We start from the raw sequence: 24,606 nt of genomic DNA on the forward strand, positions 1-24,606 counted from the left end.
AGTTCAAAACTTGCATCATAGATTTGATTAGAGTTTGGAACAACTGAGACGGGCACCTTACATCTCATCCAGCAGTGAGAAGCTGATGACATCTGAGGTTTGCATACTTTCCCAAGAATCCATTCTGGTATGAGAAGCTCACAATGTATAGCAGTGATCTTTTCTGGGCATGGGGACTAAATACCTATAGCATGGATCTAATATAGCTTTGGGATGTTCATAACGTCATGAGTCAGGAACCTTCAAACCTTGAATATTGATTTGATCACTGCATGTAAAGCTCATGATGCCCATCTTTTAAATGCATGTGACTTTTTTTCTACCACAGATAAGATTTGAATGTGAGAGGTTCAAAGGATACAACCCAGACCTAGGTTTGGGAGGATTTGTTACACGGAGCATAGGTCTGAGCCATTTGTGAAAGACTCATAGCTGCAGCAATATCTTATCGAATTACGTGCCATTACTTATGCTTAGAGAGATAAAATATGTCTTTCCCAGTGTACTGAAGCTCAGTTTTAGCCAATGCAAGATGAATCACTAGTTTGTTTAGCTAATATTTCATTGAAAAAAATTACATGTTTATTAGTTTTGTGACGGTATTTTCTTTTCTGCTATCCTTTTCCCTTTGGCAGGTGGAGATGCATCCATTATACCAATGATGGGGCAGGAGGACCAGCCTTGCCAGGCAATTCCATTTGAGGAGCTGTTGCAGCAAGAAAAAGCATCCCATGACAACATTGCTCTTGGGACCACTGTTTGTAACAAAAGAGAACTGCAGGACATGATGCATGGCGTTCCAAGCAAGAGAGTGAGACATGATGGAGACACAATAGAAGAAGGGGAGCCTGAGGTCTTAATCAAAGAAACAGCTATCTTTCTGCCACTGTCTAGTGACGGACACTACCCTGAGTTTCCTGGCACTGGGGAAGGTGCAAATGTCAAAACGCATGGTGCACACTTGGGGCAAGATTCCACCATGGTAGTTGCTGGTGAAGGAGCAGACACTTTGCATTCCATCCATGATGTAGCAATGGAGTTCGTACGTCCAACGCCCAGAAAAAAAGCAATTCTTGGCTCTAGAATCACTTGTGAAGGAAGTTTCCATTTAGTCACTGATACAGAAACAGTTCATTGTTCCTCTGGAGAGCAGCTAACTTTAGCATCCTCTGCACCTCAGAGCAGTCTAAATGTTGCAGAATGTTTTACCACAAGTTCCGCATGTGGAGCTAAGGTGGTGGATGTCCATAGAACTGGTGCAAAGTGTGTGCCCGGTGAACTCCAAGACAGCTGTGCGCCTGGGCTGGACTACCATCTTGTGGGTTTACTACGGGTGAAGCCAGGCCGTGGTGACAGGACATGCTCTATGTCTTGCAGTGATAAAATGGCTCGCTGGAATGTGCTTGGCTGCCAGGGAGCTCTCCTTGTGCACTTCCTGCAGCAGCCTGTGTATTTCTCAGCATTTGTGATAGGAAAGTGTCCTTACAGCCAAGAGGCTATGGAAAGAGCTCTAATCACAAGGTAAAGTAGATACCAACATCTTAGTGAAAAGATAGAGCATCAAATGTAAACACACTCACCTGCTTATGTTAAGTTCCGGTCATCTTTCATATGCAGTATTAGCTGACTAGATTGTTCACTGTTTAGATCTCTTTTTTTATTGAATCGTGTGTGTCTTTATCCCAGATTCATGATAAACACTTATTACGGTGTGCCCCAATCACACCTCCTCTTTACAGAATCATCTATCATCTATTCTCATTGTTGGATAATACCATCCTCTCACCCAGTCTAGCTTCCTTCTCACATTATTCCATGCTCCAGTATACTCTATCTTCTGATAAGAGAATGGTATCCGCAGACATAGCCAGCTCTGTACCTACTGCAAACACTACTGCTTTATGATCTGAGCGAATGAATCTTCTTGAAATTGCCTTTAAAGTCAACTATGTATTGTCTTAAGCCGCTGTCCTCCGATTTGACCCTATACCACCCAATGTTGTGTATCTGATTCATACAAACCTTTGACCTCATATTTCTTTGACAGTTGTGCAGTTTCCCTTGTGGAATTGAGGATATTAATTACTTATTTTGATGACCGGTAAAATGTAATGGTGTCTTTTGATTTCGGTCTAGGTGCCAGCACATCCAGGCCCTACCTGATGGCTTCAAAGTTCAGGATGTAGTAATACTGCAGTCAGGCTTACAGTTCCAACATAGCCGCCTTGCAGTCATTCCGGTGCAAAATGCAAGTAAAGGCAAGCTTGTTCCTAGTGGTGCAGGTGAGTCCTCTGAAACTACTAATGTTCACTCTTTTGGAAAACCTGTCACTATCAGTAAAAGGATGAGAAATGTTGGCATCACCACTAATACACCAAAGAAATCATCTGACCAAAGCTGTTTCTGTCATCTCAGGCGTACCATGCCAGTTCTGTGTTAACAGATTTGTTTCGATCAGTCAACCAATCTCTCATACCTGAACAAATATCTTTTTAGTTAAAAATGGACTAAAGGTTTGGTGTATATTCCACTTTCAGTTGTAATATTGGGAATTCCCAACATTGTCGCATTTCCATAGTCAAATCTAGATAATACTAGTGATTGTATTGCTATTTTGAGGTCGGAAGCTGGTATGAATGATTTCAATTTCTTCAGGAATCTTAAGATGTAGGAGTGCACTTCATGTTGACGTGCTAATTGGAGCTACTTTGAGCTTGCATTTTGAGATTTCTGTTGAGTGTTATGCCAAGGGGCTGTGTATTTTCAACAATTGTGTTTGAAAATTAATAAATGAAGCACATAACAAGGTATCCTACATATATGTTGCCTGATGAATTAATGAGACTAGCACAATTAAGCTATCCTCAGAGCTGCAATATTATTGAAAGTCAGTTTTGGGGAAAAAAGGGAAGTTGTTCTTTCCAACCCAACTTTCAAGGTCTTCCAGTTTGATCTTTGTGGAGCATTTCCATTCAACATTGAGTAAAGCTATATGTCTATAGTCAGATGAAGAGGCAAAAGAGGCTTTTCTCTTTCAAATCGTTTTACTAATAGTTTTCATAAATTGTATATAACAGTAATGCATTACATCATCAATCAGATGTCAAAGTATTCAGTGCCTGCACAATGTATGCTATTCAGGGTCATACGCTATAATAGATGTTACTCTATTTAATGTAGAATAAACAGAGAAACAACCCCTAACCATAAACCTAATGCCCTACAAAGAGAAAGAAGGAGGGTGCTAGCTATAGGCTAGGCTATCTCTGGGGATGGTTGTCAAGAACCTTATTGCCAAGTAAGGAGGATCACAGGTTGGGGGCCATGAAAGAGTCTGTTCGGTATCAAACAGGGCGTGCAGTGTAGACTGTGAGCATGTAGCGGGGAGTAAGGGGTATGACTGAGAATGTTCACTCATAAGCATTGCTGAGTGTGCAGGGGTAGATTACCTGATATGAAAAGCGATCTCTACAGCACATGCGATGTAGGTAATTCCAAAAGTTGGAGCCCAGTGAGTCTCTAGGGAGGTAAAGCATAGAAATTCCCATCTACACGTAATCTGTGAGAAGTTGTCATTTACCTGTGAAATTCTTTTCGGAGTGAGAGATCTTATGACTTTTCTACTCTATGACTAATATTTGCCAGAGTCTGTGGAACCATAGAACACTAGCCAAAGGGTCTTTTTTTCCCAGAAAAGTGCATTAAGCTGTATACCCGCTCCCGACATGTGGCAAATAATCTCTCAGTTAGTGTCAGTCATATCCTCTGTCTAGTTCTCGTATACCAAGGATCTGCTGGGATCAGTTGTATGACTATACAAGATCACCAGATATGTAGAAGGGCACCCATCTCTTGGTCAGAGTTCCAACTTAGTGTAGACGTTGAGGGATACATCTGACTCAGTCTTACTGGAGACCTATACCATTGGTATATTATTTTGTATGGCAATACACTCTGGAGAATGCTTCTATGTTCTATGTATTTTGGGGATGTTGCTCCATAAATGCTCCTAATGCTTGCCCTGCATATCCACCTTCAGTTCCCCCATCACTGATATTGAAATGGATGCTTGGTGAGCTGTTTGGAATCTTGGATATTGTGATAAGTTCTAGATATAAGGCCCTTCATTCCTTCAAATGTGTGGACCATTTTCTCAAATTTTCTAAAAATGGGTGGCCTTGTGGTAGCTAAGGCATTTGACAGCTGCATGGCCCAGTGTGTGAGTGGTAGTAATGCAGCCGGCATTGTTCGGAAATTTGAAAGTCTTCTGTGCATTGATTAATTTAAAAAAAACCTTTGAGTCCTGCTGTAGTTCTCAGACCACTCAGGAAATTGCAGGGAATCTGCTGCTGGGGTAAAGTCTGGGTTTCTTGCTATAGGCGTAGTAGGAGAAGGGGATATGGTAAGCTGCTTCTTAATAGCTACGTGGTACCACGTATCCAACACAGTCTTTGTTGGTGCAGCAATATAGGTGCTCTTCGATCTACTTTGTCGGGAAGCCAGATTAGGTCTCATAACGGGCAAAATGGTCCATGCAGAGCTAGTTCTTCTCACTTTACCTCACCACCCACTCCGAAAGATAAAGTTAGTGTGCCGCCCAGCTATATATTCCATAAGATTAGCACAGGCCTAAAAAAATCATAAAAATTTTACTAGACCTGCAGGTCTAGTATTTTAAATAATATACTCTACCTAACTGCAAGGTACGTGACCAGTAAACTGGTCTCAAATTGTGTGGTACTAGGCAAATATTTTATTTTATGGTGCCACCTTTTCTTCATTTCAACATATAAGAACACCTTCAAATATGAGAGTTCAGCATTTCAGGTATACAAAAAAAATATTTTTAAATTTAATAGACTAATCATGCTCCGTGTTTAATAAGAATCGAACCACCATATAGGGATCACATGACCCTGAACTTGCCTCTTAAACTTAGATGCGTCAAGCATTTTTGCGAGCGCAAACGGTGTGAATCGCAAAATTCGTACGTTTGCGCCCGCAAAAATGGCATTTGAGATGCATCAAGGGTTCATGCACTCGCAATTTAAGAATTCGCAAATAATTGCGAGTTCTCAAATTGCGATTGCATTTAAGGAATCGTAATTTGCGATTCCTTAAATGCAATGCATGAACCATTCCAAGATTGCAAATTCGCAATCTGGGGTCGCTATTTACCGCGAATCCAAACTACGTGGTAAAAAGCAAAAACTTAGAAATATGCACTTTAGTGCATTTTTTTAAGTTGTATATTACACACACACATGTCCTTGGGACATGTGTGTGCGCAACACCAGTGAACATTACCATTTCAAGGGTGCAATAGGGTGTCCTTTGGACACCCTGGCACCCTTGAAATTGCAGCACATTTGTGATTCGCTAATTGCTAATCGCAAATAAGGAATGGCTTTCCCATTCATTCCTATGGGCCTTAGGCCCATAGGAATGAATGGGAAAGCCATTCCTTATTTGCGATTAGCAACTAGCGAATCGCAAATAAGGAATCAGTAGGAATCGTAAATAACATTGCGATTCCTACATGCATCACGTTTTGCGAGTCTTTAATAGCGATTCCTTAAAATTCGCTATTAAGGACTCGCAAAACATAACTTTGATGCATCTGGGGGTTAGTTCACTAATAGCTTTGTCATCAGAGTGGGGGTAAGAATATTTCTTAATTCATGTTTAAAAACTCACTTTGAATAAATATATTACTAAAGCATGATGTGGTAGTGCACCGTCATTTACAGACAGCACATTTTCCATTGAAATGGCCACAAATGTTCCCACTAACCTGCAGTTTTACTGATAAAACAATGTTTTCAGCAAAATATTCATCACTTACACTTCACCAAGTAAAGTGTTCTGCTTTGTTTTCATCCTCTAAAAAAATATATTTTTTTCACCACACAGAAATATAAAAATTTGCCTCCATAATTACTGAAAATATTTTGAGGTGTTTGTACAGTTCACATATTAGCTAGCTCAATGTTGTGTTAGAATAAAAACACTATCTTACAGCCTTTAATTTCACACACTTTACACAGCACGATAGTCACACGGTTCACTTTACAAAATCCTTTAACTTCACAGTCAGACAAAGAAAAGAAAATGTAGGAAGACAAAGTGACTTCTGGTGGCTGTCTCTGAATGCTGAGCAAATGTGACAAGATAAAAACAAGATTTATATACATCTTTATTATTCATTCTCTTTGTGAGTGAACAGAACAGCTGTTCTTTGGCAGCTTGCCAGAAAGGACGAGTAGGCCGTAAAAATAGCTTACCCTGATGAAATTTGACTCACCATAGCAAGTCCTGCATAAAAAACTTGATGAGAATGCATGTTTCTTACCTCCCCATATAAGAACGCACCTTGGTCTGGAGCAGGGTGATAACTGTTGAGGTATGGGAGTTGAAAGTAATTGAAAGAGATACATTTTTCTGGGAAGGAAATTCATTTAAATCACATTGTTGCAACCTAGCTATGAAATATATAAAAGGCACCATCTCCTAATGTCTTTGAGGACGTGCCTTATGGTATTCAACCCAGTTAACCTTGGACCACCCTTCAAGACGACTCGTTATATTAAGTCCCAGGTGCCTAATGGAAGTAGAAGTCCAGTGAAGGGGACTAGTGCTTGCAAACAAGGGAGAATGTAAGGGGGAACCGTCAGATTGAGGTCATGGAATTTTTCTTTGTTCATCCTGAAGCCAGATACCAGTTCAGAGTCATCTAGCCCTGCACCAGTCCTGAAAAAGACTCGGAGGGGTTGGTCAGAGTAAGAAGTTAGTCATCTGCAGACAGGTTTACTTTATGGGGTCACTCCCCGAATGGTATACCCATGTTCTCCTGAGTTTGCCTAATCTTCATTTTTTGGGTCAAATCTGTTTATTGTTGTTTATAAAAAGTAGCATTACATTAGGCACTTCGTCACACACATTTCATCTCTACAGCCGTTCTTGGGCAGAAGTGCACCGACAGTGGGGCACAACGAGAGGCGCTATAACAGTACATGCAATTAGTCCGTAGAGAAATCATGAGCGCCCAAGTGTGTCCTCATGTTCCCCCCCCCCCCCCTGCAGGGGGAGAACATGCCTTACATATGCATCCCAATCCCTAATGGTGAACATGTGCAACAAAACAGGAACAGGAACATCTAACTGCGACACTGTCACCGAATTACATTACAATTCTCCCCGATTCTCGACCCCTGCCCTGTGAAAGTATTTATTGATTAGATGAGTTTGCCTAATCTTCATAGCCAGTGTTTCTACCACCAGGGCAAAGTGGAGAGAGGAGGAGTCAACCCTGTTTAGTACCCCTTGCTAGATTAATGGGATTGGTGCACTGGTCAGTGATGCGGATGACTGTTGTGGGAGAGGTATAGGCAGCCATGCTTTTATCATACATGACCAAGGTGTATTTTTCCCAGATTTGCGCTGAGAAAGGCCCCGCTAACCCAGTTGAATGCTTTCTCCACATCAAGGGATAACAGCACAATTGCTATGCTGTGCCTATGAGTTTTTTGACCTGATGAGCTAGGCACCAAATATTGTCTGCTCCCTGTCAGTTGCGAATGAAGCTGAATTGGTCCGCATCAATAGGCCAGGAAGAAGAGGGCCCAGTCACATTGCAAGTATTTTGGTGTAGAGTTTTGCATCCAAGTTTAGAAGGGCATTTGGGAGATGAGATGCACAGTTAGCCAGGCCATTGTTCTATTTAGGGATTATTGCAATCTCTTTTTTGCACATGTTGGGAGTAAGACTAGTATGTTGTATAAAAGAGTTAAACAAAGTTGTTAGATTTTCTTGTGAGAGGGGAAAGAAGACTTTGGTCCCGGAGACATTTCCAGAGGCATGCGTCTAAGAGCTTGTTCCAGCTCAGTTGCGTCTGTAGGAGATTCTAGTTGGTCCCTGTGCAGAAAGAGGATAGGTGTCCAGTCATAATTGTGAAGGTAAGCCATGATGTCAGCTGGGTTCTCTCCCCCTTGAGTGTTTAGTGCATAAACTAATCTGTAGAAGGCTTCCTGTTTTACCCTCTCCTTTGTATTCCATGAACCAGAGTGTGTTTTAACTGGAGCAATATATGATTTGATATTGTGTAGTGTAATTTTATGTGCTAAAAGAGTGCCCACCTTGTCCCTTTCAAAGTGTATGGCAAGAACCATTAAGTGCAGTATTACTTAAAATGTATTCCTTAAATGCATCATGAATGGTAGTCCTATTCACTGGACTTCTCAATATTTACGGGATCAACCGCAGTAGGGTGGACCCTGAAGCGGACAAAGCATATCTTTTCAGGTAAGTGCCTGGTGAGCGTGATCAGATACCGAAATTATGTCCTAGTCCAGTGTTTGGAGTAGAAAGTGGGTGATAAATGCTAAGTCTATGCATGAGTAGGTGGTATGTCCATGGGATTACAATGAGTAGATCCTCAGGTCGGGGTGCAAATGGTACCATGCATTGACTAGTCTCAGTTAAGTGATCAACTTTTAGAGGGGGCAACATTGCTCCTATCCCTTGACAAGAATTCATGTTTCTATCTCTATGTCCCATGCAGAGTGGAAGTCCCCCCTCTATGAATTCCCCCTTGGACCTCTTAAAGTTGCTCCGCTAGTAGTGTGTGAAAATAAGATCTTGTAATGTGTTGGGGCATAACCGGTCGATAGCCCACACTTTTGGTAATTACTATTAGCATGCGTCTACACGTCCGTTGCACGATCTTTTTCTTTATATCAACATGAGAACGTTTAACGACTTTTTGCATAACTAGCACGTTTACCTGTTTAATATGATATAGCATGTTATTCTTGTTGAAATCAATAGGTGGATATTACATATATGGCTTATATGTTGTTTTTTAGATGCTCCCAGGCGAAGGGCATGGCCCGAAATGCATTGGAGCTGGAGAAATTAATTTTTGATATTGCAAGTTAAAACTTCATCAATTATGCTAAGTATGTGTAAACATACTTGAATGTTTAAAATGAATTAAACATAAACGTATTCAATTAGAATCAACTCGTCAAAATTGTTTCTTTGAACTTTGCAAGGAGGAAAATTGCCCCTGCATTCTGTGTGCCCTAAAGGGATGCCATCAATTTTTCAATTATCGCACCTTTTGATATTCAGGGTGTCTCATCCCCTGATGACCTTTTCTGAGTAGGCGTGTTTCCTGGAGAAAGATAACATTGGGGTGGTGTTTTGGGATGTATCTCCAAACTTGGCTTCGTTTGTTATGGGCGTTTAGGCCTTGTATGCTCAATTAGAGGTGTTCACTCCTCATCATGTTGAGGTTTAAGTATTGCATCATATTTATCAGCTTGTAACATAGACAACCAAATCATTTCCTCCAACATTCCTCGGTTTTCCCATCCATCCCGGGCAGGGTCATAAGGAAAAAAAGGTATACAATATAAAAACAATATCAAGCCAACTGGTCCTGACAAATTTTCCTTTTCCATCAAAAAAGTGGGTAAGAACTCGGATCGCCACAAGAGTTGTGGCCCTCAAAGGGAAAGGAGTGACTTGAGTACAGGAGAGTTTAGGGCCAAGTTCGGGACTTGGATTGTAGACAGGTGGTCCGAGTTCAGCAAGTACCACTTATCAGAGATATCAGTCTCTTGGTTCATACAACCTTCCATAGTCTGCCTATAGGCCCCATTCGCAGTGGCAATAAACCTGGGGAAAGATTCCTTCGGAGAGAGTCCATCCAACCGGGAATAGGCTCTCTGTGGTGATTACTTCTTCATATTTGAAAACGCTTCTGCTCTTGAAAATTAGTTCCACAGCACGAGTGTTAATTTAGAATTCTTCAGTTGATTCTCTGGGGTCGGCCTCAACTTGGTTGGAATGCCAAAGAAATGTTGTCCTTCGAACGGTGATTGCACAAATTTAGGTTGCAACTTAATGAGGGAAATTATATTACTCCTATCAAGGACATCTCTTATGCTTTCGATAAATACTCTGGGTAGACCAACAATTTTTTTTCTAGAACACTGGGTTTGATCACATTAGATTTATTAGCTTGAAAAATACTCTCATCTAAGTTTTGCTTGTTAGAGCTCAATGCCCCAATGTGGAATGACAAAAATGTAGATGACCTACAAGAAGACTGCCACTTTAATTTGCACTTTGCGTCTTCACTTCTGTAGGCCGTCCGGGGATTACCATTCTATAGTCTGGGGTATGTGTACTAGGCTGGGCAAGTCAGAAGGCTGTGGTGCTTCCAAGTCTAAGTGGACTCTAGTGCTCAAACTAGACGGCTTTCTGTTTCGGTTGCTGGTCTCACCACCACGAAAGTCTTGGGTTGTCCCTTGTTGATTAGAGTGGTTGTCAAGGATATCAGGACGACAGTTGTTTAGTGGCTCTGTTTGAAGTATCTGAGGTGCATCAGAAGGTGTCTGTGGTCTAGAAGTGATTGGATCTATTTTGCTGTGCTTCAGAGCCTGAAAGGTCTTTGGAATTATGTGCTCAGACTGACGTTCTAGGGGTGCAACATTATTTTCTGTTTGAGTTGTTCCACCAAGATGGTCTAAACGTTTTCCTGCGGGGCCGTTTTGGTACTAGCAGAAAAGTTATTTGTTAGTTGCGTTGTTACTGCTCGTCTCACTTTTTTGTTTCTCAAAGGTTGGGAAAACCTTTGGCCCTGCGACCTAGTTATTTCCTATCTAGTTTATCTAATTGTGTATCCTTTTTATCTGAAAGAGACACGTTAGTGATAGATTCCTTACCTTAAAATATCCCCAGGCGTCAGACTGGATCCGGAAAGTTTTGCGTAGCAGTACCCTTGCGCGTCGGTAGGCGTCGTCTGCGGCTCCGCGTCCGTCGTCGGCGTCGTGGGCGCCGCGATGACGTCGTCGGAGTACTTAGACGCCGCCTCCGCGTGCTGACGTCAGTTCTTCTTTTTTCCGCGCCAGCCAGCGCAGATCTGGAAAATGCAGTTCCCTAGTCACTTTTTGACTAAACTTTTGTGATCTCTTTTGATCTATTTCGAAGTCCTACGACTCCGACGGTGCCGTTAGGGATGCCCGGATTCAAGCATTGCGACGAGTGCGACCGTACCATGTCGGTTACGGATCCCCACCGCCTGTGCCTGCTGTGTTTGGGCGTCGACCATGACGACGAGGCCTGCTCCGACTGTCAGGCCCTTTCGAGGAAGGCCAGGCGGGAGCGGTCCCGCAGGCGACTCGAAATCCGCCAGTCGGCCCGCGCCGTGTGAGGTCCCGGTCCCGGTTCCACGGGAGGTCGAGGGACAGGTCGCGGGGACGGAGCCGTCACAGCTCCGGGAGTCGGCGCCACTCCTCTGGGTGCAAGTCGTCAGGTAAGAAGCACAAGAAGTCGAAGAGACATCATCGCTCTTCCGACTCCCCCCGACGCTCGCACGATGCGGCCGGGGGTTCGGGTGACACCGCCCACGCGGCTCCTCGGGAGTCGCGGGCGCCGCGTCCAGCCCCATACCCCCCGGTCCCTGGGCTGAACGCGACGCCGGAGGAGATCGAGCGTTTCCTCATGGCCATGAGATCCCTTTCTTCTCCGACGGGTTCCACGGCGCCTTCGGGCCCAGTGAACCCGTCTGGGGGCCCTAGTGGGTCGGGGGCTTCGACCCCGACACCGTCGGATGCTCCGGCCTCGACGCCGCCGGCGCCTTCGGGCCCGGCGCCGCAGGGCCCCACGATACAGACACCGCCGGTGCCCTCGGGCCCGGCGCCGCAGGATGCAGCGGCCCCGGCGTCGTCGGTGCCTTCGGGCCCGGCGCCGCAGGATGCCGCTGGACCCTCATCGGGCGTTGGATCGTCCCTGGTGGACCTTACGACCCCCCCGGGGTCGGTCCGTATGGTGTCCCCTCTGGCGTCGTCCTCGGGCGGCGCCGGCCCCGATGCCTCCTCTCACTGGGTTCCGACGTCGGGTCGACGTCTACCGACGCCGCTCTCGACGCCGTTCGGAGAATTTCAATTCTAATATGAACCCACCTCATTTGCTTATGACCCTGAATCTCAGGAGATGGGGGACGAGGAGAATTGGGAGGGGTCTGAGGACCCTCTGACAAGGGAATGTCAGTCTACAATGGACTGGACAGGAGACCTTGGGGAGGCCAGTGGCCTGGACACCTCTCCAGACACTGGATTCGTCTCTCCTCCTACCGTGGCTTCGGAGGAGGGCGCTACTTATAGTGTGGTGTTGATGAGGGCTGCTAAGGCCTTGGGCCTTGAGCTCCCCGTCGCGGCCGTGAGGACTAACCTCCTCACTGAGGTCCTTAAGCCGCAGTCATGCTCCATGGAGCCTCTGCTGCCGTTTAATGAGGCCTTGACGGACGTTCTTTTGGGCACTTGGTCCAGGCCGCTACAGGTTCGCCTGTAGATAGGAACGTGGCCAGACGCCACCGCCCGGCCCCGGGCGACCCATGTTTTTTGTCCACCCACCCCACCCCGAGAGTCTGGTTATCCAGGCCTCTAACTCCCAGACCGCCTTCCCGACAGCTCCTCCCGATCGGGAATCCAAGAGGTACGAGGCCTATGGCAAAAAGGTGTTCTCGTCCCTTAGCTTGGGACTGCGGTCTTCCAACACCGCATGCCTCTTGGGCCGTTACACCCACTCTCTGTGGGAAACGGTGGCGGAAGTGCTGCCAGAGTGTCCGTTGGAGGTACGGGCCAAACTCGGCCAAGCCCTACTGGAGGGCCGGGACGCAGCGAAGTATAATATCAGGTGCGGACTGGATACTACTGACTCGCTGGGCAGAGCGATGGCTACGACGGTGGCGATACGACGCCACGCCTGGCTGAGATCCGCCAACTTCTCGGCAGACGTCCAAAATACACTCATGGACATGCCGTTCGATGGCCGTCGCCTCTTTGGCGACAAGGCAGATCACGCGCTTGAGCGCTTTAAGGACTCCAGGGCTACGGCCAAGTCCTTGGGCCTCTCGGCCCGCGCCAGCAAATGAGTGCCTTTCGCCCCTTTCATGGCCAGGGAAGGGGCGCCCTCACACGTGCCGCCAGCCAATCGCCGCAAACTGTCGTCCAGCGCGGCGCGGCCGTGGAAACCGCCGCGGAGGTGGTCGGGGAAACAGGCGGAGCCAGTCCACACCTGCCCCCGCAGCATCCGCCTCTAAACCCTCCTAGTCCGTGCTTTTCGGCCCATGTGACGCCAGTGGGAGGCAGGGTTCGCCATCACCACTCTCACTGGCGCACAGTCACTTCGGACTGGTGGGTGCTGCAGATCGTCCGAAGGGGCTACTCCCTCCCCTTCGAGACGACCCCTCAAGCCATGCCACCGCAACACCACCGCGTATCGGGGGATCACTTGCGGCTCCTGCAGGAGGAAGTTTCGGCCCTCTTGGCCAAGGGGGCCATCGAGCGCGTTCCTGGGCCAGAAATAGGTCGTGGTTGCTACTCCCACTACTTCCTGGTACCCAAGAAAGGCAAAGGGGGCCTACGCCCTATCTTGGATCTGAGGAACGTCAACGGCTTCCTCCGGAAGGAGAAGTTCAAAATGCTGACACTGGCTCAGGTCTTGGCTGCCCTAGACCCAGGAGAATGGATGGTAGCGTTGGAATTGCAGGATGCGTATTTCCACATCCCCGTCCTGCCGGCCCACCGGCGTTACCTGCGGTTCACGGTAGGCCTCGAGCACTTTCAGTTTACAGTGCTCCCCTTCGGCCTTGCCAGCGCCCCACGGGTGTTCACGAAGGTGATGGCGGTGGTCGCAGCTCACCTGCGCAGGTTAGGGGTTTCAGTCTTCCCCTACCTAGACGACTGGTTGTTGAAGGCGGGCTCGCCCCAGGCAGTCGTCAACCACCTCCAGACTACGGCGGATCTCCTGCACCGGCTGGGATTTTCCATCAATGTGCCGAAGTCACACCTGTGCCCCTCTCAGAAGCTCCTTTTCATCGGAGCGGTTCTCGACTCGGCGCAGTTTCGGGTTTACCCGCCCGAACAGCGGGTCCGGGATATACAGGCCCTGATTCCGATCTTCAGGCCGTTATCCCGGGTTTCGGTCAGGTTGACGCTGAGGCTTCTGGGGCTGATGGCCTCCTGCATCCTTCTGGTGCATCACGCACGGTGGCGGATGCGGGCTCTGCAGTGGGACCTGAAGTTTGTGGGCCCAGCACCGGGGCAACCTCTCCGACCATGTCCTGATCTCGGAGGGCACTGCGAGACAGCTGCAGTGGTGGCTCACGGACCGCGATTGGGTCAACGGCAGATCCCTCTCCCTTCCCCAACCGGAGCACGTAGTTGTGACGGACGCGTCCCTCCAGGGCTGGGGAGGCCACTTGGGAGAGGCGGAGATCAGAGGACTCTGGTCTCCGGCGGAGTCCCGGCTCCATATCAATCTGTTGGAGCTGCGGGCGATTCGTATGGCACTGAAAGCATTCCTCCCGTCTGTCCGAGGGAATGCAGTGCAGGTGTTCACGGACAACACCACCGCCATGTGGTACTGCAACAAACAGGGCGAAGTGGGGTCGTGGACCCTATGCCAAGAGGCTCTGCGCCTCTGGCAATGGCTGGAACATCAGGGCGTGACTCTGGTGGTTCAACACCTGGCAGGTTCTCTGAACGCCAGGGCGGACGAACTCAGCCGTCGGTGCTCGATGGATCACGAATGGCGTCTGAACTCGGACGTGGCGCAAGGCCTCTTTCTGCGATGGGGAGAGCCTTGGTTAGATCTATTCGCCACCAAAGAGAACGCGCAATGTCATCTGTTCTGCGCGTTGGAATTTCCAAGGCGGCACTCGCTCGGAGACGCTTTTCGTCGCGAGTGGAGCTGCGGTCTGTTGTACGCCTTTCCGCCTATACCTCTTCTGCCCAGAGAGCTGAAGAAGATCAAGCGCGACCGGGCACAAGTCATCCTTGTGGCTCCGGACTGGGCACGAAGGTACTGGTATCCCGAGCTACTCAGTATGTCAGTCGATCCCCCGGTTCGTCTGCCTCTTCAGGAGGACCTTCTGTCGCAGCAGCAGGGGACGGTCCTCCACCCGAACCTGTCCAGTCTCCACCTCCATGCATGGAGATTGAGCGGCGACAGTTGAGGCCATTTGACTTGCCTCCTGAAGTTTGCAACATCATTCTGGCAGCCAGGCGTCCCTCCACAAAGACGGTATACGCCTGCAGGTGGAACAGATTTGTGGCATGGTGCACAGCAAAGGCTGTGGATCCCCTCAATGCCCCTCTCTCTGAGATTCTTCTCTTCTTCTTGCCCAGCAGGGCTCTGCTCTGGGCACTATCAAGGGCTATCTTTCGGCTCTTTCAGCCTTTCTGAGGCTGCCTGACCAACCTTCTTTGTTCAAGTACCCTATCGTAAATCGATTCCTGAAGGGCATCACTCATACTTTTCCTCCTGTTCCCTTCGTGATGCCTCAGTGGGACTTGAACCTGGTTCTGACATTTCTGATGTGCGCTCCCTTTGAGCCACTTCACAACTGTCCACTTCGCCTTCTTTCTTTGAAGACTGCCTTCCTGGTAGCCATCACCTCTGCCAGGAGAGTGAGTGAGCTCCAGGCTCTCTCTTGTAAGCCTCCTTTCCTTTCAGTCCATCCGGACAAGGTTGTTTTGAGGACTAAGCCCTCCTTCTTGCCTAAGGTGGTCACGGCCTTCCACATTGGGCAGTCCATCGCATTGCCCACCTTCTTTCCGCCTCCGCACACCTCGAGAGAGGAGGAGAGGCTCCACCGTCTGGACCCAAAACGTGCGCTCTCGTTCTATCTGGATCGCACACGCCAGTTCCGGGTGGATGATCAACTCTTTGTTGGGTACGCGGGCGCTAAGAAAGGGAAAGCGGTGCACAAGAGGACCATTTCTAGATGGATTATCATGTGCATCCAGGCGTGTTACTCCTTAGCTAAGAAGGAACCCCCTGTTGGGCTGAGGGCTCATTCCACTCGAGCCACGGCCACTACAACTGCCTTGGGCCGAGGTGTGCCCTTGCAGGACATTTGCCAGGCAGCTACGTGGGCCTCGTTGCACACGTTTGCAAGGCACTACTGCCTGGACAGTCAAGTCCGGAGGGACGGCTACTTCGGCCGTTCTGTTCTCCGGGACTTTCTGGTGTAAATATTGGTTCGCAGACCCACCACCACGGGGATGGTATTGCTGGGGTATCTATTCTAAGGTAAGGAATCTATCACTAACGTGTCTCTTTCAGATGCACAAGTTACTACTTGTGTAACGATATATCTGTAAGAGACATTAGTTAGTGATAGATTCCTTACCGACCCACCCATCCTCCCCGTTCTGCAAACCGATATCTAGGGTTAAGGTCATCCCCTTTCAGGGCCCTAGTTTCTTGGCACCAGTGTCGGTTTTTGTCATGGCTCTGCGCTTCTGGCGCGGAAAAGCTGTGGCTAAGAACTGACGTCAGCACGCGGAGGCGGCGTCTAAGTACTCCGACACCGTCATCACGGCGCCGACGACGGACGCGGACGCGGAGCCGCAGACGACGCCTACCGGCGCGCAAGGGTACTGCTACGCAAAACTTTCCGGATCCAGTCTGACGCCTGGGGATATTCTAAGGTAAGGAATCTATCACTAACTAATGTCTCTTACAGATATATCGTTACACAAGTAGTAACTTGTGCGTTAAGCTTTTTTAGCCTTTTCTTGTTCTTTCTTAATAAGCTGTTATCTGTGTTTAAGCAATTATCTGAAAATATCAGGTGCTACATCTTTCACTGTTCTCTCACCCAGTTGCTGATAACACATTTGAGACCCTTAATATGTCTTCTTGATTGTTTTCTAATACTTCATTTTTTTGTCACAGGGATTTTGCTACTTATGTAGCACTCAGTTGGCTGCTTAACATTATCCATTCTTCTTCAAAACCTCCCTACTAGTGGAAGGGACTGATATCGCTTTGTTTACTACCATCAACAAGTGTCCCAATCATTGTGGGAAGAGAGTAGAGTTGATCTAGAATAGAAGAGCAGGTACATTTTGAGGAGCTGGTTGCTCCTGGATTTCTATTTTATCATTGTAGAGACACGGCCATTGCCATTTCCTCTAATGTCCTGGAGCCAGGTGCTACATAGTACCCCTCTCTCTGGTCTGTAAGTTGCTCTATGTGACATTTTGTGCTTTCACGAATGGTATTGTTTACAGTTTCCTTTACCCCAAGGCCTTTCTGTATGAGGACTCGGAGGGCTAGCAGAAATTTGGTTCCACTGGGACAGACTATTTCAAAACACTTGGTCTCACAACTTTCAGAGGAAGTTGATTTATTAAGTGAGCCCTTATGTGGATATGAAACAGTGCTACATGGTTTGGTTTGATTCCGCTTAATCCTATAGCCAGTTGACCGTTCCCCTAGTAGAGGACTTTGTGACGAAGTCTACAAATCTGCCTGTTAACACTTTTCAGGAAGCTTCTTTATTAAACTGCGCTAATCCTTGCTCCTCCCTCTCTCCCCCACTGCTTTCCTGCATACCTAAAGAAGAGTCGGACTGTTTGACACAGTGTGTCCTCAAGAATTGTCCAAAAGGAATACTTTCTTCTTTAAAGAGAAATTTAACAAAGCCAGCAAGAAAACTGCCAAGATCACCTGCACACTGCTCTCCATCCCACTGGCACAACAGCGTTGTACTTCGCACTCTTTGCATATGAGTGTGCGTCACTGCTGCATGGTTTTGGCAGTTCAGAGCCTTTTCTCTGTTTTCCAGCGAATCAGGTGCTAGTTGGGTTGTTTATCACTACCTCCTTGCTAATCCTACCGGCGTCATATCTTGACCCCATTTCAGCAGCGGACCTTAACAGGCAAGGGCTCGATTTGGAAAGTGAAGTCAGTTAAATATAAAGTGTAAGCAGTTCTTCACAGGAGAATGTTTAAGTTCCACACTGATCTAGCTGTTTAAAGCCTTTTCCCTGCCTTCCAGCCAGTCAGCAGTTGGATAGGTTGTTTGTTGCCACACCAGTTTACCTATCTTTACTGCAACACTTCTTGATGCCCGTTTGGGGACCTTCCAGTTTACACGAGCAAAGGCACAACTGGGGAAGCATAAGCCGTTTTAAAGTGAAGTGCAACCAGTGCTTCACAGTAGAAGGTGAAAATTTCGCCAAGTAATACAATTTAGCTCAAAAATACCCGTGCTGTGTGCCCTCAGAATATATACCCAGATCTCGCATGGTTCAGGCGCCTTGAAATTGCCTGAGCTTCTTAAGAGATATATCAAGATTTAAATGCCAAATTCCTTCCTACGCTACTTCAAGTTTGGCAGCCAAGTTCCACAGCCTGTGACCCTTCTGTCTAGATCATATAGACAGGCTCCTCTGCATTGACTGCTACACTCCTGGCTTGCCCTAAGGGGAAAGTACCCTCATCTCTGAAACCACACTGATTAGGCCATAAAGAGGAAGCGCCCAGGCAGTACTTCTCCTGACGCCTGCAGATTTGAGCAGCAATGATTAGGAGGTGCAAAGACGAGATGACACTCACCTTGTTTCCAATGCAGATCAGTGGTTAGCAGTGCATACGACCTTTATACAGCGCCAGATTAGGACACTGTGGATACCATGCTAGGAGACTTTGACCCATCAAGCAACAAGCATAAGTGCCACTTTCTCAAGGCTAGAGCGGGCAATTATATTATGCCCATTTATGTCACCGAGAAGTGTTTTTATGTTTTAAGTTTCAAATACATCATGCATTCAAAATAATCCTTATCCTATATACTTCTTAGCATGATGAACCCAGCCACCTCAATCATTGACACAGTGCCAATCAATCGAAAGCATAAAGATTCGAGCACCAAGGAAATAAGGTTCAAAACAAGTCCAAAGAGCTCACCTGCTAAAAATTGTGCAGGAGACAAAGTGAAGCTATGTATACAGTTCTGTAACGGGGAAAAAGCAATGACATCTAGGCCGATGCGCCACACATATGTGAATTTATCTGAAGAACAATAAGGAATGGATGGAAGCTGCCTGAACAACTTCCAGGTAAAAAATTGGAAATCCAGCAAAACAAGTTTGAATATGAGTCTCGCTGTTTAAAGATATTTGGACCCCTTTGAAGGGCAATTAGGGGCTATGTGTGCACTGAACACAATAGAATCATTTAGAGACAAAGTGCCAGGTATGCAGGAAGATAGAACAGAGCAAACGCAACAAGATGATGGACAGAGTGCTGAAACCTTTTGACCACTCACCCCCTGGCAAGTGATAGGGTTGAATCCATTATTTTTTTGCTCACTATGGGCCCGATGTAGGTGGCCATTTACCGGCTGGTAACGGCCGAATTCGGCCGTTACCGACCTGTAAATGGGTTTTCAGATGTAGGGGGCCTATGTTTTACCGATTCTGTAAATTTACCGAATCAGTAAATTTACAGAATCGGTAAAATACCGAATCTATATATTTACTGATTCGGTAAATCCACATGTGGGTGGCACTCCTAAGAGTGCCACAGGCCCCTAAGAATCGGTATTTTACCACCCAATCCTATTGGGTGGTAAAATACCGAATTCATGTGTGCATGCATATCTGTGCATACACACCTGTGCAATGTGACACACAGACATGCCCTTAGGGCATGTATGTGTGCCACATGGCACACAAGTCCGGAATTGGGGTGCTAGAGGGTGTCAAAGTGACACCCCCTGCACCCTTGCTGAAATCGGTATTTACCGAATCGGTAAATACCGATTCGGTAATGCCCATTGATTCCTATGGGCTTCAATGCCCATTGGAATCAAAGGGCATTACCCATTCGGTATTTACAGAATCGGTAAATACCGAATGTTAACGATTCGGTATTTAGCGAGTCTGAATTACCTACACCCCCCCCCCCCCCTCTATTTTACCACTTCTTAAATTCCGATTCGGTATCATTCGGTATTTAAGAAGTGGTAAAATAAAATTACCTACATTGGGCCCTATGTCACTCCAGTTTGGACCCAGCCATATGCAAATCAATCTCGACCCTCATGGGAACAGTCAGCCCTGAGCTGCCAGGCCAGGTCCTTCCTGGACCGGAAACAAACATCCTGGGACCGGTTTCTGGGTATCACCCCTCATCAGCCAGGCTAGCTTGAATCCAGTGGTACAGCGATCAAGGGCCCCACGTCTAATCATACCCTTGGCCACTTAGGGCGAACATAGCAAACACAACAAGATGATGGGCGGACTGCTGAAATTTTTCAACCACTCACCCCCCCAGTCAAGAGATCTGGGTTGAAACCATTGTTCTTTTGCTCACTAGGCCACCCCAGTTTGAACCTAGCCATATGCAAATCAGTCTTGACCCTGCTCCTCGTGGGAACAGTCCAGCCCATACTGCGAGGCCAGGTCCTCCCTGGCCTGGAAATAAGCATGCTAGGACCTATTTCGGGGTATCACCCCTCATCAGCCAGGATAGCTGGAATCTAGTGGCATGGTGCGCACGAGACCCACGTCTGGGCATACCCATCCCACTTAGAGTGATACTGTACTGGGGGTGAATGTTTGACATTATTCATCTTTCCAGCCATTGATCGTTCTTTTTGCATTTGTAACCCTCAAGTGGCATTTTGCATTTGGTATGTAGCCTCATTGCTGTAGTTACTGGGTGCTGCAAGCACTTCCCTGTACAGGATATTCCAGTTGTTCAAAAACGCAGGGTGATGACTGCTTTTTATGTGTCAATTTCTCTGTAGCCTTTCGGAGGATATGCTAAGGTTACTCTTTATCTCCACATCTTGCCATTATTGTATTCTTCTATATTTGGTATGCAGTATCATTGCTGCAGTTCCTGCATCCCTCACCAGTTCCCTGTATGGAATACTCCAGTTCAAGTGCGCAGGATGTTGATTGCCCATATATATCGAGAGATTTCCAGCTGTTTATTTACTATACGATTCTCCCATTCACCTCATCAATGTTATGCCTCAGTCTCTGACTAAAGTAAAGCTCAATGTGTGTGGTAAACTTAAATGAAACTGATTATTGCCCAGTTTTTCAAAAACCTACTTTGCGATCTTTTCTACACTGTTTCACAGTCAGCAAATGTTTGATGTATCTTAGCCACAATTGGATATGCTCCAGGTAGTCTTCCATCTCACTTGTCCAGACCACCTGCTCCTGCCTCCAGTCGGTGTGCACATTTGCGTAGCTGGGGGCAAAGAAGGTGCCTTCTGCCGTAGACAACTCCTTCACCCTCAACTAGGCAAATTCCCATGTTCCTAGAGTTACAGGGTATCCCCATGATGTTAATATACCTGCGTGCCAATGAGCAAGGAAAAGATGCATTACCTGAATGTCTGTCATACTCTGTGCTTTAAGATTGGTTACAACAATGAGTTTACTGCCTATGTTATGTGTTGACAATGCAATGCATTACTCTTTGTGTTGACTTGTAGGAGGACACTTCCTGGAGTGATACAAGTCTTCTCTTTCAAACCAGAATGACCATTTTCAGTTGTATGAAAAGCAGAGTTTGTCAACTGTTCAATTGTGAAAATTCTGTTCTTCGGAGGCAAGCTGGGGATGAGGCTCAGCTTGTCTACATAATGTTCCTCCATGTCTTTTGCTCCGGTATGAGGTGGTTGACATTTGCCCATAGTCTTCAAAATGATTTTTGCTTGATAATTTGTTCCCATAGCTGGCAACGAAGGAGTCAGATGTTAAATTAGAGGGAGTTCACTGCTGACATCTGTTGTGATTGGCAGGTCACAGGTTTGAATTCCTCCAAGGGCTTCCAACTTTCAATCCTTCTTAGACCAGTAAATCAAGTACCGTTAAATTGAGTAACTATAATCCCTGTTGTTTGCAGCAAGTCCATGGTAGGAGCATGATCTCCATTAACAGGCCTCCGTTCTTTCTGGCTGCAAAGGTGCAATTTGCATATACGATGGTACGTCGCAGACCCGTAGAAGGAATCATCGCGTAACAGTGCTGGACAGTGTCACAAACCAGTGCTAGGTCATGTCCCACACCACAGTTGAGATACTTAACTTGCACCACTCACCCGCATTAGCATCTTAATTATTCTTACTGGTAGTGCATCATAAAGAGGCATCAATTTCCTATGTGAGCCAGCGTGATCTGCACTAGTAGAGGCAATTGGAACATATATCTGGATTGAAAAATTGTTTTGAATCTTATGTTTTTGAAGATTGCAAATCTGATGGGACCTGAGGTCATTCACTTTCTATTTTATATAAATGGGAATTGAGGCTCAACATTCTGTAAATACCCATCCCCTAAAGTACCGCTGTAGATAATGAGATGGCCTAAGCAATGAGAAACTGTTGTTCTTTTCTTTTTAGCGATCAGTTGGTGTAAAGTCCCAGAACAACCACTCGATGTCAGTGCTAATGGCTACAAGCAAGGAGCTACCAAGAAGGCTATTGGAACACCTCAAGCCAGGTGAGCTATAGACACTACTGAATAACGTGCAACAGTAGGTCACGTATAAACAAGTATTGGCAATTTTAACCCATCTGGCTTGTATTGTAATGCACACAAGTAAGCAAGGTGGTACCATGATTCCATGCATGTAAAATTGTGAACTAGGTAATTACTGTATGAACTACATACACAGTGTGTAACCATCTGCATTATGCTGTGCCCCAATATAGTTTAAATTAGTGTTCGCAACAGACAACTAAAGCCGTCTTCAGCCAGTTTATACAAATGAACACTGAATATTGTGTCGGGACAGACATTTGAGGAAAATACCAAACTATACAGTCCTGGTCTTAGAGATTTGCACTGCATCAAATAATAGGGCCTGGCCTGTTCTAAAAGAGAGACACTGCATACCCTACAATAGCATACTAAATACATTGTAGACATGATACCAAAGGAGTAGGACACAGTAAAAGGTACTTTTAATGCATTCCTTTTGCCTAGAAAGTGGTTGTTCTTTATCACAGGCTCTTAAAATAGATACAGAAACTGCTGACATCTCCTACCTTTTGAAATTAGCTTATTTGTGTAATAAGCCTATCCTTCCCTTCTTTGCCAATTATATTTATCTGTTTATCTGCTTCCTGTTATTAAGAATGTAGACTTTACTGTTAGTTCAGGCTTATAACAATTCTAACCAAAATTGAACTTTTTAAACATTAATCATAATTTATATAAAACTGTTATTTTTTTTACTTCTTAGCATGGACAACAAATTGAACTTTTTCCATGCCTCGTCCAATAACGTATATATTTTTTAATTTGGCTCAGTGAGAGACTGTGGTATTTCAGACTGTCATACCTTCAGTATTTTGAATCTGGGCATGTTGCATTAGGTTTCAAAACGATTCTTTATGATGGTTTAATGCTTTCATTACCCCAGACATGACAAAATAATCAAAAGATCACTCCGCATATGGTAAAATGCACTGAACATGAAAACCCTTTTGCCTACAGAGATTCTTACCTGATCCTCAAGAAAATGCATTCTGTGCAGCCACTAATGTACAGAAAGCTTGTTACCTTTATATGTTATTTAGTTAAATGTATTACCATTGTTTGTATAGAGAACCCTCTAAGCCAGAGGTCTTCAAACTTTTTGATGCCGAGACCCCCTTGTAAAACCTTTTTAGGCTTAAGGACCCCTTCCAATAAAAGTTTCTAGAAACTGGTACTCCTCATCATCAACAACTATTGACAACCATAAATGCGCCTGTTAAACCTCATCACATCCATCCATCCATCATCCATCCACCCTTTCATCCTTCCATCCATACATCCATCCTTCATCCATCCACCCTTTCATCCTTCCATCCATACATCCATCCTTTACCCATCCACCCTTCCATCATCCACCCATCATTCATCCACCCACCTTTTCACACATCCATCCATCATTCATCCATGCAACCTTTTATCCATCCATACATCCATCCTTCATCCATCGACCCTTTCATCCTTCCATCCATACATCCATCCATCCATACATCCATCCACCCTTTCATCCATACATCTATCCTTCATCCACCCACCCTTTCATCCATCCACCAATCATTCATCCACCCACCTTTCCACACATCCATTCAGCATTCATCCACCCTTTCATCTTTCCATCCACACATCCATCCATCCACCCTTTCATCCTTCCATCCATCCATACATCCATCCTTTACACATCCACCCTTCCATCCATCCATCCACCCACCTTTTCACACATCCATCCATCATTCATCCATGCAACCTTTTATCCATCCATACATACATCCATCCTTCATCCATCCACCCTTTCATCCTTCCATCCATACATCCATCCTTCATCCATCCACCCTTTCATCCTTCCATCCATACATCCATCCTTTACCCATCCACCCTTCCATCATCCACCCATCATTCATCCACCCACCTTTTCACACATCCATCATTCATCCATGCAACCTTTTATCCATCCATACATCCATCCTCCATCCACCCTTTCATCCATACATCCATCCTTCATCCACCAACCCTTTCATCCATCCACCAATCATTCATCCACCTACCTTTCCACACATCCATTCAGCATTCATCCACCCTTTCATCTTTCCATCCACACATCCATCCATCCACCCTTTCATCCTTCCATCCATCCATCCATCCTTTACCCATCCACCCTTCCATCCATCCATCCACCCACCTTTTCACACATCCATCCATCATTCATCCATGCAACCTTTTATCCATCCATACATACATC

General features: G+C 46.2%; 1 protein-coding gene across 1 annotated transcript in view; it reads left to right on the forward strand.

Moving 5' to 3' along the window:
- ADAT1 (adenosine deaminase tRNA specific 1) overlaps window positions 1-22,335 on the forward strand; it is a 32,474-nt gene extending 10,139 nt beyond the window's left edge. The window contains exons 5-7 of the mRNA XM_086948250.1: window positions 636-1,521; window positions 2,137-2,282; window positions 22,232-22,335. Coding sequence (XP_086804376.1) covers window positions 636-1,521; window positions 2,137-2,282; window positions 22,232-22,335 — 1,136 coding nt within the window. The remainder of the gene's footprint in view (window positions 1-635; window positions 1,522-2,136; window positions 2,283-22,231) is intronic.
- The last annotated feature ends 2,271 nt before the right edge of the window (window positions 22,336-24,606 follow it).

This window comes from Lissotriton vulgaris, unplaced genomic scaffold (assembly GCF_964263255.1).
Source record: "Lissotriton vulgaris unplaced genomic scaffold, aLisVul1.2 SCAFFOLD_6280, whole genome shotgun sequence".
NCBI classification, from domain to species: domain Eukaryota; kingdom Metazoa; phylum Chordata; class Amphibia; order Caudata; family Salamandridae; genus Lissotriton; species Lissotriton vulgaris.